The sequence below is a fragment of the Ictidomys tridecemlineatus genome, chromosome 6 (assembly GCF_052094955.1).
Source record: "Ictidomys tridecemlineatus isolate mIctTri1 chromosome 6, mIctTri1.hap1, whole genome shotgun sequence".
Classification (NCBI taxonomy): Eukaryota; Metazoa; Chordata; class Mammalia; order Rodentia; family Sciuridae; genus Ictidomys; species Ictidomys tridecemlineatus.
In genome coordinates, this window is record NC_135482.1 from 175,878,542 (window position 1) to 175,896,309 (window position 17,768).

The 17,768-nt window shown below is 38.4% G+C and overlaps 1 protein-coding gene across 14 annotated transcripts in view; it reads right to left on the minus strand.

Moving 5' to 3' along the window:
* The window catches only part of Mtus2 (microtubule associated scaffold protein 2), a 620,658-nt gene that overhangs the window by 314,709 nt on the left and 288,181 nt on the right, over positions 1-17,768 (minus strand). For 13 of the 14 annotated variants that reach the window (XM_078016171.1, XM_078016162.1, XM_078016169.1 and 10 more), the window contains one exon: positions 13,897-14,094. In XM_078016171.1, the coding sequence (XP_077872297.1) occupies positions 13,897-14,094 (198 nt within the window). The remainder of the gene's footprint in view (positions 1-13,896; positions 14,095-17,768) is intronic. The other variant, XM_078016172.1, reaches the window with a different exon arrangement.

Genomic DNA, 17,768 nt, shown 5'->3' on the forward strand with positions numbered 1-17,768 from the left:
CACACACACACACACACACACACAGAGGAATGTGATTGAGGAAGCCCAGGTAACCACAGACATATTTTTAGTAGCCGACAATTAAAACTAAAGAGTAGGTGGGGAGAGTGCTGACACAACATGGCCACGGAAGTTATAAAAGGATGAGGGAGAGCAGGCTCTCTCACAGCTCTGAGCTGCAAGTGGTTCTCCATGACCACACTCTGGTGTTAAGGATGGGCCCTGAGGCTAGTTAGGCGAGGGCAGATGTACTTAAGCAGAGGTCCCAATACTGGCACCAAACACTGAGGTCACAGCACTGCTTCTAGAAACCTTCATCTTAACTTTACACCCATATTAAGAACCTATATAAGAAGAGGATTATAAAATATCTCATTTTTGTTCACAGGACCACACTACATAGAAAGGAAACATAATACTCGAGCTAGAGAAAGCTCCATGACACTAGAAAAGTGCTCTCATGTAGAAAAGGAAAGGAAGCAAAAGAATTTCTAAGAACTTTTTCGAAGAAGTAACCCAACTCAGCAATGCAGTGAAGAAATGCTAGACTGGGATGCAGCTTTGAATTAGTACATAAAGACAACATGGACTAAGGGTCCTGATGTCAGAAAGCAAGATCTCAGTGTCTCAGATATACTGTGAGAGGTTTCACACCAGTTCCTAAAAAGAACTAGACATTTACATCCAGACCTACCATAGATCCAAGTTTGTTGAACATATTTAGGATAAATGCATATAATTCTATCTTGTAGGTTGAGTTTTTTCCTGTTATCTTCACAGAGACCTGAATTGCTTGATGAGTAATCTATCTGAGCTGAATACCACGCAGCCCTCACACAGCTGAAATGGTGGGGCCTGGTGGGTCAGGCGTGGAGGCAGATTTATGGAAGGCTGGATTACATTTTATTTATGTCTCTGTGTGCTCCAAGTTAAAACAGCATAGTATTCACACATATCTACACATCAACACAGAAAAGATTTAGTAATAACCCCCTAATGCCTAGTTGTTCTGGTTGATATCATGCTCTGATCTGGCACCATAAGCAGTAAGTAGAATAAACACACACATCCTGACATTCAGCTTAACCTTTATGGGACTTGTGTGTGTGTGTTAGAATCACTTGGAAAGAGTGTTCAATATTACTGAGTCCAAACACCTCTTTTCATCAATGAAGAACCTGAGGTCCAAACAAATCAGTTAACCTGTCCAACACCCACAGAGCTTATTAGTACCAGGGTCCAGTAGTCTTGGCTATAGTCCAACTCTCCTTCTTTATACTTCACCACCTTGCTAACTTAAAGCAGGAAGAGGAAACCAGTACAAGAAATTCTCATATACAATTGCAAGAAATGCATTCTATACATTTTATATACAAAGATATAAAAGACACATTATCTTCAGTTCATGCAAACCATTTTTTTTCCAATAATTATATTCATCATTTTTCTTTTCTTTTTTCTTTTTAGAATTTTTCAGTTTAATTCCACATAGAAAACAAATACGATGAACTACATCTGAAGGAAAATAAAGGGCAATGCCTAGTGTTTAACAATGCTGGTTACTGGTTACCCTTCGACTGGTTGACAAGCCGCCTGGTCAAAATCATCCTGACAACGTGGCTGGAAAGAAACTTTCAGATGCCAACTTTCAATGCCAAATTCACACATGCACGCAGCGCTCCTTGATATTCAAATACCAATTACTGAAGCTCTTTTACTGAAATCAACAACAACAACAAGAAACTCACACACATGAAACCTGCACACCCTCAACTGTACAAGAACATTCCATAAAATGTGCCCGTTTAGCACTGAGAAGTTGTCACACTCACCAGGTACAATTTTTGGTGTCCATTGGTTGAACAGATGTATTAATTGCTTTACAAGAGTAATGAGATCTAGACATCCTTGATTGCAAAGGCTATAATATTCCACTCCAGCGGCAGTAGCCACTAGCAGAGAGAACTCTGGGCTCACTTCTTTCCTATTCTGTGTCTCCTCTTTTCCACTCGGGCTGCTCTCCTTCAAGAAGTACAACAAAAGGGACTTCAAGTGATTGAATGGTCCCCTCATCTGGAAGGCAAATTCAAGGGGTAAGATGTGCATTTCACGGGACCAAAGTTTTCTTTTACTCTATGAGCACCCATTTCAGATTTTGTATTTGTTTGAAGAGTACCCCAGCAGTAGTCTGGCATCTCCCTTAACTGAAAACACAAATGTCTGCCTCTCGAGAGAACCAAATGGCCACCTTTAGCTCATACTTTTGTCTCTTTCTTCTTGTGTCTCTGCCTTGGGGAGTGTAGGACAGGAGAGCAGCTGGGGAGGGTTCATCAAGAAATCCAGAAAGAGGCTGAGGACCCCCTTCTCAGTTGTTTCCCACCACCTGAACCTCCCCTTCCATCTTTCCTCTGACTTCCAATATTTCTCTTTTTCTCCCACCTTTTTCCTTCTAGTTTGGTATTTTCCAACTCTAACTCGATAGAGTTAGAACTAAGTTATGATGTTTATACTCCATGAAGGTATATTGAGCAAAATGTTAAATTATATTTATTCTGCTCTTCTTATATATGAAGATGTTGGCTCTCTTCCCTGCTGCAATGGATGATTTACTCCATTTTCGGTGACCTAGTCTTATAATAAATTTTATGAACTTATTAAACAACCAAAAAGGAATAAGAGACAGCATCTATGGTTTTAGAAGAGTCTCCTCAGCCCTAACCCATATGGAAAGATTTAAAGGGAACAAATTGAGGTCTTAATGAATTCTGTGTCATCAATCTAGGATCCTGAGATCATGAAAGATTCATGTGAAACTTCTCCAAACAAAGGAGGAAATACCTGTTATGAATCTTAACAGATATTATGATTAGAAGTATTATTTGTCTTTTAGGAAATCCTAACTGATAATATAATCTAGAACTGTCTAACAGGGGAGCCACTAGCCACATGTGGCTATTTAGATGTAAGTTATTCAAATTAAAGGAAATTGAGGATTCATTTCCACTAGCCACATTTCAATGGCTCAATAGCCCATGTGATTAGTAGTTACAGTACCAAGAACAAGATACAGAACATTTTATAACTGCAGGAAATTCCGTCAGGCTGAGCTGATCTAGAAACACACAATGTCCTTCCTGCCAACAAGGACTAATGAAAATGTCTTAATTGGTAATAACAATTAGGAGTTTAAATTTTAGAAGAGAATTTACTCTTCTGACAAAAGAAATAAGTTCTTTCTCCAATTCTTGAATCAATTGGACATCCTTGCCATAAAACCAGTGATTTCCAATTATGCTCCATGGGGGTCCCCTAGGGATTTGTTTGGTGAGATTGGACAGGGAAGGGGAGAAGCCCAGAGAAGACTCCACCAGCACCTTGGCTTCCATGATGTTGTATTTAATGACTACTTTATGGAAGATCCTGAGAAATGTTATATTTTCACTCTGGATTTTTAATTGTTATAATTTATAGTATAATTGATGTAATAACTAAAAAGAAGTACGGTCTCCCACATCATGAGAGAAAGTCCTAGTATCTGTTATATTGTTCCTAAAAAAAAAAAAAAATCATGATCTCTGACCTCAAGCGGGTCTTTTGTCAACTCTTCAATTCTCCCATTCACCTCACTGACTTGGAGTATACTGCTCAAAGCAACCATTATAGCTTTTTACTTAATGCAACCCCACACCCCAACTCCATCATGTTTGTTCTTTGTAACAACCCTACTTTTGAGTTACTTGGGATAAATAAGGTCATCGAATATGGTCTTCTATCTAAAATTTCTCTATACTCATCTTTTATCCCTTTCTTTATGTCTCACCTATTATCATTTCATTGCTCTACCTACTGTCCTCACTTACTTTCATCTTTAATGTCTTTGATTCCTTGCTACCAGATCCTACCTCTAAGCATAAACATTCTTATATGTGCTTTAGAAATGTTGCAAAAATTGAACATAAAACAACTTTTGCTACAACTCTACTGAGTCCTCCAAGATCCTTCTCTTTCCCTCCACCAAACTTCTCATCTGTTGTCTATATTCTCACCTTTACCTTCCTTGCCCCCCTACAACCCCAGTTCTGTCCTTCTACATTTTGTTCAAATTCATTTCAAAGTTACCAGTGACTTAATCGTTAAGTCTGGAGACGCATTTTACTCCCTGTCCCTTCCTCTCACCTCCTTTTCTATGCTCTGACTTTGAGCCAGTAATCCAAGATGTCCAGCATCAGGTAGAGGGTAGGGCAAGTAAATAATTTCCAAATATTTCATGGCTCTGGCCCTGCATTTTATAGAAAACATTTGGGACAGTAAAATCTTTGGACTATCTTTTTTTTTTTAATCTGTCTGTTAGTGTTCTAAAATTTCCATCTCAGTGTGAAATGAACAAAAAGAACAAAAGTCGTGTCTGGCTCAAATGGGAAACATCCATAATGTTGGCAGAACCATGTCTTCTGGTACCCAGTTTCCTGTCTCCAAACTTTACTCACCATTATCATGTTGATTTTCCTCTGAATAGAATTATGATTATTCCTTACTTGAGACCATAATGATTTCCTAAGTTTTACGGTAAAAAGTTACAGAATCCCTGCTCTCTAAAGGCCAAAGTAGTCAATACATTTAACCTAACCCCTCCAAACTTCAGAGTTAATATTTGTCTTGGTTGGCTTTCCATTGCATGGACAAACAGCTGATAAAAAACATGTAAATGGAGGACAGGTTTATTTGGGGCCATGGTTGCAGAGATTTCCATCCATGATCTCTTGACCCTGTTGCTTTGGGCCTTTGGTGAGGCAACACATCATGGTGGGAGCACACAGTGAAGAGCCTGTTCACCTCATGGCAGTTGGAGGCAAACAGATACAGGAAGGATCCAGGATCCCAACATCCCCTCAAGAGCATGACCCCAGTGACCTTACTGCCTTCCTCTAGGCCTCAGTTCTGAAAGGTTCCACCACCTCCCAATATCTTACCGGCTGGTGACCACGCCTTTAACACATGACCTTTGGAGGACATTTATCCAATTATAGCAATATCTGAGTCCAGTGAGGTTAAACTGACTTTTTATAAACTCTCCTACTATTTCTGGTTTTGATACATGCCATGTATGCAAGTATGGCCTCATCTTAACTATTATCCCATAGCTCATCGTAACTATTATTTCCTCATCTTAGCTACTATTTCCATAGCTCAGGGGATGTATCCTTTCTTCATTAAACATCTTAAATGAGCTACAACAAGACAAAATATCACATTTATATGCCATACAAATCTCTGCAGGGACAATGTGATTTCTAATAATTTCACCCAGATGTCTGAGTGGGAGAAGGATAAGTGATACTTATACAATAAAGAAATTATTTTCACTTGTACGAAATGCTAAATAATATCAGGGTGGGGGGCAGAATCATGTTCTCCTTTGTAAATGTATGTGAAGGAAGCAAAGAGGAAGAAGAGAACTGAATGTGTGGGAATCATTGGGAAAGTTATCAGCAAGATTCAGTGAAAATGATTCTATTTTTTGCTTTATAAAGAATACTTTAAGTTGCATAATTACAGATTCAGGAACTAGGTACTTAAATCCATCAGTGACATTTGTTTGACTTCCTCATTTCCAGAGAAAATCAGATCCTTATTTTGGTTTTTGTTCACACCCTTCACTTTTCCCCACCCACCCTAATTGGATTGAGATATTCAACAAAGCCAACCCTAGTACAAGGGAAATTAGACTCTAGCACAATGTGGAGCCGTGTGAAGCCCTTCTCATACTGTGAAATCAAATGTTCTCATTTTTCCAGCAGGCACTGGGAAGGCACAGAAACAGAGTCAGATCCAAAGTCTCAGTTCTATTTTGAGCAGAAGTTTTAAATGCCATCAGCTGAGATTAATGTGCGATGTATTAGTCACCCCAAATGAATATGTTTCATTTAAAGGGAAGCCAGTTGAATGTATTTCCTTAAATGATAATGTGCTACAGACCTGGCACAGCCCTCAACAAAACAGAAACACAATTTTCCTTGCCTTTATCTTATAACTGTCCAAACAAGCACAAGTTCATTGCCCAGAAGTCGGAGGTTCCCATGAAAATCAACTTATCAAGGTCGACTTTATGTCTCATAAGTGATCCATGTTTTCAATACTCAGAAAACATGTGAGAGGTGATCATAAAACTTTAGAACTGGAATGGATGTCATCTCCCTGAATCAAATGTGATCACAACTATTTTCCTTACCCTCCGCAGATACTTCTCATGCAACTCGACCACAGTTTTCAAATCAGCTTTTAAATCTTCAACATTGGACTTTATGCACATGGCCAAGGATAGAAATGGCCCAGCAAGATTATTGTTGTTGTGTAAAGTCCTTTTCTAAGCACTTTGCACATATTAATTCCATTTAATGTTCACATCCAACCCATTGATAGTTTTAAACCTCACTTTCATTATTATTGATATTACTATTTTTTTATTTAATTGATTTTATTTTTTAAATACACATCAGTGGACTGCATTACAATTCTTATTACACATATAGAGTACATTATTTTCATATCTTTGTATATAAAGTTATTTTACTAGGAAACAGAGGAACAGAGAAGTTAAGTAACTTGAACAAAACCACAGAGTTAGTAAATTGCAGGGGTAAGATGTAAACCCAGATAGCCTGTCTCCAGAGTATATTCCTTCATCATCATTCTGTATCATCTCTTTAAAATGGAGAGATATTGGTGAGCCCAGTGGCACGTACCTTTAATCCCAGAGGCTTGGAAGGCAGAGGTAGGAGGACTGAGAGTTCAAAGCCAGCCTCGACAAAGTGAGTTGCTAAGCAACTAAGTGAGACCCTGTCTCTAAATAAAATACAAAATAAGGCTGAGGATGTGGCTCAGTGGTTGACTGCCCCTGAGTTCAATCCCCAGTACCCCGTGGCCCCAAAATGGAGAGATACTGGTCAGAGGGTACAAAATTTCAATTATGCAAAATGAAATAAGTTCTGTAACTCTAAGGTGAAGCATGGGTTCAATAGTCAACAATACTGTAAGGGGTGCTTGAAATTTTCTAACAGAGTACATCTTACGTTCTTCTCCCGCCACGTACATAAAAGGTAACTGGGTGATGATGGATATGTTAACGGGCTTGATTGTAGTAATCATTTCACAGTGTATGCTTATATCAAAATAATACATAGTACATTGAAAATACAGACAGTATTTTTTGTCCATTATATCACAATAAAAGTACGGAAGAAAAGAAGGCAGTCATCTAAGATCTTTTAAATGCAAAAATATGAAATCCAATAAATGAAACAAAAGAAATAAAAGCCCATACAGGGAGAAAGTAAGACTTTAACCTTTCATATGGAAATTTTAAAGTGTGAAGTGTGAATGAGCCCTCAGAGTTCTGTCATCCAGCTTCAAAGATTTTCAAAAATTTGCTAATCATTTTTCACCTATCCTGTCCCATGCTTAGAAATCTTTTTTTCTGTACAGCAAGACAAAAAACCTGTCTTTATAGCAAACTCAGAATGTTGTTATTCCCTGAAACTAGTAGAGAATAATCAAATCTAAAGACATAATGTAGTAACACTGAGTCAGCCTGGAGAGGCCTTTTAGGATGTGAGGTCCTTTCCCACCCCACCCTGCACTCCAGGCACTGGGTGGTCTTTAACACAGCTATGCTAACACTTCCATGCACAGGTTTATGTGCAAAATCTTATCTCCCCAGTCCCCACAAGGGCAAGGACCCTGGTGTCAGGGTTGAGTAGTCTCAGCACTGAGCTTGTATTTAGCATTTGTATTTAGATGCTTAAAGTGTGCAGAATCACAGAAGAGAAAGTGAACAAGCTAATCTTCATAAAACAGGACAGTCAAGAAAAAAAGCAGCCATTGAACTAGACGTTATTTTTTCTACTTTTTTTTTTTTAAAAAAAAAGTTTCTCCAACTTTTAGTTTATGTTACAACCATAAATGGTCAACATTCTTAAAGGCAAAACAAAACAACTTTATACTTTCATCCTGTCTCTGAGTGGATTTGATCATTGTCTAAATGTTTTGAAAAAGAATGAACAAAGCCACCAGTAAGGGCAATCTCAAACAGGCAATAGCTTCCCTGAAATCTGACCTCCCAAGCCACTTTCAGCTCCTTTTCCCATGAATAAATAATGACTCCCTCTTTGCCAATGGAACATGAGATAGGTTAATGGCTGTTTCTGTAGGAGTTATTAATAACACTTCTTGTCAACCCTGATCTTACTTAAAATGCATATCAGACATAGAAAATCAAACGAGCTATGTATGTAAATGCATTTTATAATATTAATGAGTATAAATGCTGAGATAACATTGCAGAAAGCTTTCGTATTAACCCTCATTTTCATTGATTAACCTTCCAAAGAAGCAAGTAATTTTCCACCTCAGATTATTATCTCCAGAACCCAAATCCTATTCAATAATTAAAAGAAGACCTACTTATTTAAATATTAAAACAAGAAATAAAACTCTAGAATTTAATAAGGATATTGAACCTTTCTGAATCTAGACCTCTAATTCTGGAAACTTTGAAATTCTCTCCTTAATAGCCTTAACAGTAAGAATTTTAGCCCAATTCTTTTCAAATGACTGATTATCTGCAAGAGACAGGTTATTAGATATTTGTGAGACTCAGATCAGTCTATATTATAATTTTTCTAAATATAATTATACTTAAATGACCTATTGTCTTTTGTATTCTTTGACTTGTGTAAATTATGTATAGGTATACCACAGTTAATGAAAATAATATTTTAGACATCCTAGAAATTGTGAAAACTGTAATTATGAACTTCACCAACTATCAAAATACATGCATAAAGTAAAAATGTATTCCCAACACAAATCGTTCTGAAAACTAATCAAATTTCTTCCAAAGCCCTCCCCAAACCCATATTCTTACATGAGAGAACATATTGCTATGGGTAGAGGTCTTCTTTTAAAATTCTACTAGTGTGAAGAGCACTGTCTTTTAGGGGTGACAGATACTAAATGTATTATGAAGTGTAGCTCCTATGCTGAAAGTGTTTGCAATCTATAGGGGAATGGAGGATATAGAAACTAACTACAATAGCTGATGTGGTAAGTGATACCAGCAAGGAGTTCAAGGAGTTCCCAGGAGAAAAGAGATCACATTGGGCTGGCTTTTTTGAGGAATCTAAAAGGCACCTGAAGATGATGAACGAGAGAGAGAGAGAGAGAGAGAGAGAGAGAGAGAGAGAGAGAGAGAGAGAGAGAGAGAACGAACTTGGCAGAGGTGGGAGGGGAGGACATTCACAGAGCATGGTTTAAACCTAAGCCCACAGACAGAAAAACCCAAAATCCCTCCTAGAAAAATGTGAACAACTCCAGCTAGCTGTAGCTGTCTGTTGGGATATGATGTGCCAGGAATGGCTGAGATGAGAGCTACCATAAATTTCAATTAAGATGATGAGCAAAGAAAGATCCCCAAGAGAAAGAACTGACAAGAATTGATTATTGAATAAACGAAGTCAAAAGCAGGTAAAAGGTAATGTTCACTCTGAAATGTCCAGCCCCAGTTGTCAGAAGACCATAGGTATCGTTAAAACTTGGAGAAACTTTGAAAGGAGGGTTTTGTTTTTGTTTTTGTTTTTGCTTTTTTGTAAAACTAAGTAAAGAATTCATTTTGTGGAAAAAAAATCTAAGGTATACATGGGTCAGCTGATTGGAAATGTGTGATTGATCCTTTGAAATGGAGGTAAGTGGTTCTACAAAGAAGCACTGAAAAGATGGATATGAGATTCGCATCCAAAGTACTAAGAGCTGCCACTGCAGATGAGATGACCGAGGGGAAGACGGGAGAACCAGAATAGACACATTCTGAGAACAAACTGTGGGGAGCTCAAAAAAAGGTACTTAGTAGTTGTGAGATAGCACCATGTTGAACACTGGGCTGTACCAGGGGTGGCAACTCCTTAAATTCCAGTGGGTTTCTGGATGCACCAATAGCTTCTCCCCTAGAAGATCACCCATCTCTATCTCCCAAATACTGCTCAACTTTCAGTTTTCTTCAAGAAATTCCCTCATGGTCCTCAACAGGAATTAGCCCTCCACCTCCAACCCTCAATTCTACACCATTTTTCAAGATCTGAGAACACATATCCTTGCATCCTGAGTATTTATGCAAACTACTCCCCTCCTTCTTCCCCAGCTGTCCCCTGCCTCCCCGCCATTCTACTAGTTTTCTGACAAGGAAAAGGAATAGGAGAGAAAAAATAATTTTCCATTTATACCTTTCAAATTCTTTGTCTTATTGACGCTAGTCTTACACAATCCCAAAGAGAAAACACAAAAGTATTTGGAAAAAGGAAGAGGAAGAGAAATTGAAAAAGACAGCTGCAAGTATCCTACGCTGCATGTACTCTTCTGATAGGAATTTTCATTTCTTAAGCACCTAATAATTCAGGCACAATTCAGAAGACACAACAAAATAGATCCTTTATATAAATTATTTCATCCTTGGGTAATAGAATCTATTTCCATTAATGACTGCTTCATGAAACCCTGTCTTCCAAGTTTTCCTCCACATATCCACCTGGAAGATTTGACTTTAAATTATACCTACCTATTCACTGGAAAAATCAAGTCTACACTTAATCATCGATTAATTTGGCAACCAAATATAATTCAGTCTATAGTATGTCACCAACACTAAACTCTAGGGCAATTGTTTTCCTTTTAAAGTTTTTGTCATTTAAAGTATATCTGGGATATTTTTTTCTTCTTTGAAAACCATCAAAGAATTAGGAGCCATATACTGGGTCAGACCTGTGTGTTTGAGTTTAAAGTTAAAAGTTCTAAGTTACAAGAATGCTTTTTCCTCTTCAATTTAGAATTTTTTAAAAAAGCTGTGGGACACTAACTAGCATAATTTGACATTTTATTTGATATTCTAAACAGGCCAACCTCATCATCTTCAAGTGATGAATCTGCAAAGGAAGGAGCAGTCTGGGCTCCCAGAGGTGCTGTGGGAACCTCAGGAACTGCGGCTGGGGGCAGAAATCACAAGGAGGCAGCTTGAACCCATTAGGAGCACTTCCCAACAATGAGAGCTGCCCAGCCTCAGGGGTTGCTTCTTTGCCCACAGGATGCTTGCAGCAATTTAGGGAGCTCACCCCAGGGCTGGCTGACAACCTGGGAAAGTGGGGAAGTGGTAGGTTTGGCCTGCAAGACTTCTCAAGACAGCTCTGACCTCAAGATTTGCTTAACTAAGAGAAAGGAAAGATGTTTATGAATATGTCTTCCCTAGCTTTATAAAGGAAACAAGAGCCCAGGGCAAGGCATGCTGATCTCAGTTTGCCTAGTTATGAAATGAAGGGTGACTCAGACAGTAAGATACCTTCAAATTCTAATAATCTAGGAACATAGTTCATTTCTTACCAAAATTACCAAAATTCATTACCAAAATTTTTGAAAAAAAAATAGACAGGCACATGACTCTGAAAGGCTCTTCCCAGCAGGGTTGAACTAGAGGCACAAGCCTGAGCCAAGAATAGAGAGAAGAGTCCACATGGAAGCACTGAGACCCAAACGGCTCCTGCCCCTCATATCCAGGGGTCCATTCAGGATCCCCTCTCCACACTTATCATCATTTGTCCCTCAGAACCTAGGAAGACAACATAGACGTGACACAGTTGAGGCAAGGTTACCTAGGAAACACTAATAAATTCATAATGAATCACCTAAAAGTGTCCCAAATATAGCATGCCACAGTCAGTGGGAAATTGCTCAGAAATGCATATGAGCATAAGTATTTAAAAGTACGAATTACACACTTGCAGAGAGTTCCCTATTATAGTCATGTTTCTGATTTTGAGTTGTCTACTGTGCTATGATGTAATGCCTAAATACAGTGTATTCCTAAAATGAATCCTATGTGACATAGTGTCTGCAAAAGACCAACTTTCCAAGAAATAAAAATGAGCCCATTCTGATATCAAATTGGCATTATCACAAGCTGAACCAGCAAAGCTTTGCTCCTAGGATATAATCTAAGAACTTCCAGCTCTCTGAAGAACTTCTTGTTTTACATAATCCCTGTCACTAAAGCATCATCCACTAAAGAATTGAAACTGCTTTTCTTTGCATTAAATCTAATAACAAGTATAGGCATAATAGTAGGTGGTGCTAAAACAGTAATTCAGATACATGTGAGGTTTTTCTGTAGCTCATTGGTGAAGTACAAATTTTATTTATAATAGGTGGCAGATAATTATAAATCAATTCTATTTTAAAAGAACAGAAAACAATTCTGAATACAGTAAATATCATTTTTTACTATGAAGCCTTTAAAATTGGAAGTTATTTTCTCTGGCACATAACAACTCTTATCCCCTCAGGTCCTCAGGGGATCCCTGTCTACTCTTCTTTGAAGTAGTGGTCAGAGTGCCTTAAGCATACCTAGAATTACTCTACCCACGCCTGTCAGCTTTTCTTCAGCAAAAGCTGCTCTCATGGATCAGTTTGCTTCAAGGTTATCTATTTTTTTAAGAAATCAAAAATCTAAACTCCTTCCTTAGAAAGATGCATACCATGAGATTTTTTTTCTTTCATGATTTCTCTAAAATAGAAGCATATTATTGGAAATTTTGTCACTAAAACTGATGACAAACAGTTCCTCCTGTATTTCATGTACATGTACATATAAAAAATGGATCTTACATCTGAAAATAGTTATTTATCATATTCATGTTTCATATTTTGAGGCAGCTCCTGTATAATGTTGTAATGCCTAATTACAGTGACATTCCTAAAATGAATCCAAGTGGAAGCAAGTCTGAACCACAGCCTCTTCAGGAAACCAAGAAAACATAGGAAACAACCTTCAAAGCCACTTACCTAAATATGAAGATAAATTAAAACAGCATTATGAACAGGAATAACTGGGTAGATTAAAAATTAGAACTGGAAAGGTACAAATGTTCCACATATCATCTCTGGGAACCCAAAAAAGGAAGGAGAATGAAGAAGCATGAAGGACTAAGATTGAAAAAAATAATCTCTGTCTCTTGCATACTACTCCCACTTGATTTGATTTCTATAATCCCATCAAAACAGCTCTCCACTTGGAAACCTCTAAGACTTTCCTGGTCCTCTGGGCAGTTCTTGACAACCAACACCTGCGATGTCACGGCTTCAGACCGGATAACAATGACTTTGAGGCTGGTGAGGCTGAGGTGAGGTCTGGTCATCAAAGGTTCAGCCCAAGGGTCGCCCTCCTGACCTCTGCTGACAGTGGCTGCTGTGTCTGGCCCAGAGGGCTAGCAGTGCAAACATAAGATACACTCTATAATCTCAGTCCCAGGAAAGAGCCTTGAAGTGGCCTCCTATCAGCTACAAGTGTTCCCAACCACAGAACCTGAAGTTGTTCAACCCTCCTTCCTACTTTTAACCTCATTTAGTTAACTTTTGGAAACACAGTTAAATGCTTCACCAATTCCAAGGCACTATAGGTAATCACAGGTGACTAATTCTTTCAGCAAATATTGAAAACTTGGTAGGTTTCATGATAACACTCTGCAGGGACACCTTTCTTGGATCTTTCTTTGACCTCTTACCTAAGAATCCGTGAAGCAAAGGGGCTTCTGGAACCTGTCTCTGGGTCAGTCATTTTCTAGATGGTAAGAGGTGCAAAATCTTTTCCTGGCAAGTTAACTCACCAAAACTGAAAAAAAGATAGTGCCAAATAGGCTCTTTTCCTTAAGTGGATGGTAGAGTAAGGAAACTGATCAAAATTATTAGTCACACAAAGAAAATGACACATAGGGACCCAGGCAGGTCAATTTACCTTTAGGGCCTGGACTGGCCTGCAGGAGCTGGGCACAGGTGCCCAACCCCTCCCCCCGCCCCACTTACGGGTGGCTGGCCGGCTCGGCTCCGGCGGCACGCTGTCCGCTGACTGGGTGCTGGAAACTGAGGACACGCTGGAGCTCCGGACAAAGCCAAAGGCCGCCAGCTTGGCCGCTGGGAGACGCGAGTATCCAGGAGGTCGAAGTCCGGATTTCGGTAGACTGGATTTTGCAGCATTTGAACTGGAAGCTTTCTTTAAATCTGCTTAAAAGAACCAAAGCAAAAACAAAACAAAACAAAAATAAAAACCCTGAGAATATATATATGTGTATATATGTATATATATGTAGCTAAAATTAATCTTGAAATTCAATTCTATGCATTTGCAACAAACAAATCTTTAAGAGAAAGGTCTCTTATGTGAGCCAGGTGCTTCAGAGAAACTCAGGAAGAGGAGAAGTAGCTCCTGCCCCAAAATGATCACAGTCCAGTTAGGCAGACGGGTTGACCCTACTATAAGGCCATAGGTATAAAGTGCTTCAGATGTTGAATGGAAAGAGAACATTGACTGTTAAAGCTACCTGTAGGTCTCTGAAATTCAGATACATCTTAATATTTGACATATGATAGGCAAAGAACTCTTGCAGAAAATACTCATTGGTGATTTTAACTATTATGTGATAAGTCTTACAAAAACATGTTCACAGAATCATCCTACTAACCTTCTGCAGGTTGTAGGGATGGGAGGGGGGGCTAGCCAGACTGAAATCTGACCTCTCTCAGTTACTAGCTATGTAACCCTGAGCCCTAGCCCTAACACTGAGAACCAGCTTCCTCTATAAAGAATGTTGATAAAGCTGGCCTCCAAGGTTTAGCATTACTCTTTGTAACACAGAACTTGATAGGTACTCAGATGAATGTCAGTTTTTCTCCTTTTTCTGTTTTTATTTTAGTCCAAACTTCAAAATCAGTTCCTAGATATGTGCAAAACCAGTCTGTTTTAGGATGATAAAATATGCTGTCAATCCAAGATCTCAGAAACACCATGCTCAAAGTCTGAGCTGGGCTCCATCAGCAGCTGCCAGGACGATCATCACAACCCTACGAGAAGGCTCTCAGCACAGAGAAACCCCAAACCAAAAAATATGAGGATATGAAATTTAAAAGGCCCAAGTTTCCTAATATTTTGTGTGATTGACCTCCAGGAGGTATTGAGCAACTTTGACTTGCAAACATATTTACCCTGAGGGTACACGAAACAGTCCATAGCGTTCTTATTCTGCCGTTAGTCTATTCTTTATTATAAAAGATGAACTGCGTTTCACACTAAACTTAATTTAAATAATGGTCGATTCATAAAACCCCCAAAGGCCATGTCTAAAAAGATCAATGAAGAAACTACATGTTAGAAAGCATCTAAATGTAGAAATAGAGAACCAGTAGATGTCATGCTAGGTCTATGGTGGCCCCCCAAAAGGCCTCTTCTTCTACCAGCAAGTCCTCCTGGAAAAGAGGCCACAGCCCGATATGTGTCCAGATGAAGGTGGGATCCACACAGCTGTGGTCTCCTGACTCCTGGGTCAGGACTGGGAAGAGAAGGAATCAGGTCAGCACAGAAGAGAAAGGGAACAAGGAGCTGGGGTTGCAGGTATCCCCAGTTCAGTTCTATTCTAATGCTTAAAAAATGCTCCACTAATAAAAAAAGAAAAGAAAAGAAAGAAATACTGCACCATTTATCAAGTAGTAATGGCCCTTTTGTATCAGCTATCAATGCCATATTCAATGCCTTCGTATATATGGGAGAAAAAAAAAGTCAGTATTCCTAACCAAGAACCTTGGCATGTGGAAAGCATTCACTTAATATTTTTTTAAAAAAATAAGTTTGTTACATCATTATGTAAGACAATAAAGTCTCTGAGTGTGTAAAACAAAAACGCGTCTTATTCCACCCTTACCTACATCCAGTTGTTCATTCCATCGGTGGAAAGGTAGCTTTGGGACACACAGAGAGAAGGGAAGGGTGGACAACACAGGATTCCGTGTATAGGAAGCAGTCTCCAAATTATTTTCTAGATTTTTTCCTCCCTATTTCTTTTGGTAAAGGTAAACAGTTGGCTTTTCATATCCATGGGTTCCATATAGACAGATTCAAATGAGCAGATTAAAACTATTTGGAAAAACACTGCATCTCCTCTGAGCATGTAGGAACTTTTTTCTTGTTGCTGTTCTCAAAATAATACAGAATATCAACTACTTACCTAGCATTTACTTTATATTAAGTATTATATGTAGTCTAGAGACAGCTTGGAGTACTGGATTTGCACTGGTTACAAGCAAACACTCTTACCATTTTATATAAGCAACTTGAACATCCATGGTTTGGGGAGGAATGGGGATGGGCAGTATATTCAATCTGCTATGGATACTGAGAAATGATTGTAATGCTCTGTGTTTGTGTGTGTGTGTGTGTGTGTGTGTGTGTGCCTGTGTTGGTGTGCTCATGTTTAGGCTAATTGTAGGAGTGTTCCTTGCCCCAAATCTGTGTGTAGAACTTTTGTAAATTTAATGTGACTTATACTATACATCAAGTTACTATATAATTGTCTTTCCTTCTACCAGATTAACATCATGAATAGTTCAGATGCTTACAGGATTGGAGGAGCAAATCTTATTCTTTTTATATTACCAGCACCTAGCACAGTGATTCTACAATTTCTTATTATAAATGTTTCATTGAAATCCATCACCAAGGTTGTACTATATTAATTTAGCCCAAAGTATGAGTCAAATATCTCCACACAAATTTCTCTGCATAAAAGAGTAGTCTGGAGAAGACTAAAGAAAAAATTCTGCCTTTCAAACAAATGATTAAATGATTTTGATTCAGGTAGTTGTTGGAACATACTTTAAAAACCTCAACAGAAAATGTCAACTCACTTGTGAAATAATTGCATTTGACAACTCTGATCAAGTTGCATTAACTTAATCTTAGCTTCTCATAAAAATAACTATTTATACATACACATACAAAAAAAACCCCTATATTCCTAACTATTTTTCAAACAAGTCCAGCATTCTAGACTGAATGTTTGTGTCCCCCCAGTATTTACAAACTAACCCCCAATGTGATGGTGTTTGATGTCAGGTTCTTGGAGAGGTAGATAGGTTGTAAGAGTAGAACTCTCATGAATGAGATTTGTGCACATATAGAAAGGTGTCTGAGGACTAACTCACTCTCTTTCCACCATATGGGTAAACAATAAGAAGATCATAGTAACCCTGATCTCAGATTTCCAGTTCCCAGAACAGTGAGAAATACACTTCTGTTGTTTATATGCCAACCAATATATACATAACCCCAATAAAGACATCTAGCATGTCAGAGAAATATATTTTCCAAGTATTTAGTGTCCTTGCTCTAATCTAGGACATATATTTTGACAGAAATAATAGTGTATCAAGTGCATAGGACGCTCTCAATAAATAAATTATATAATAAATTAGTATCAAATAAAGCCAAGGTAATACATAAGAAAGATACTTCATAGAATGATAGCATGAGGATCTCCATGTCACTCTCTCCAGTGAAACAATCATAACTGGTGAAAACTATGTTTAAAAGTTTTAAAGTCTTTATGGTAAATATTCTAAGAGAATATCACACATAAGAAAATGAACAAAAACTCAATGAAAACAGTGAGAGTTTCACTTGGACCATGACCCCCTCCCTTGTTCCCCATCACCAACCTCCCGCCACAGAATGATGGAAGCTCTACTCTGGTACATGTGGCCAGAAAGACAGGTGTTTTTTTTTTTTTTTCTCTCTCTCTGAGTTAAGGGTTACTGTATCTTCCTAGGATCATTGGGATAACACCACTTCTCATCCACATCCCACCCCTCTTCAGTTCCATGTTGCAGAGGCTGAATTCTATGCAAAT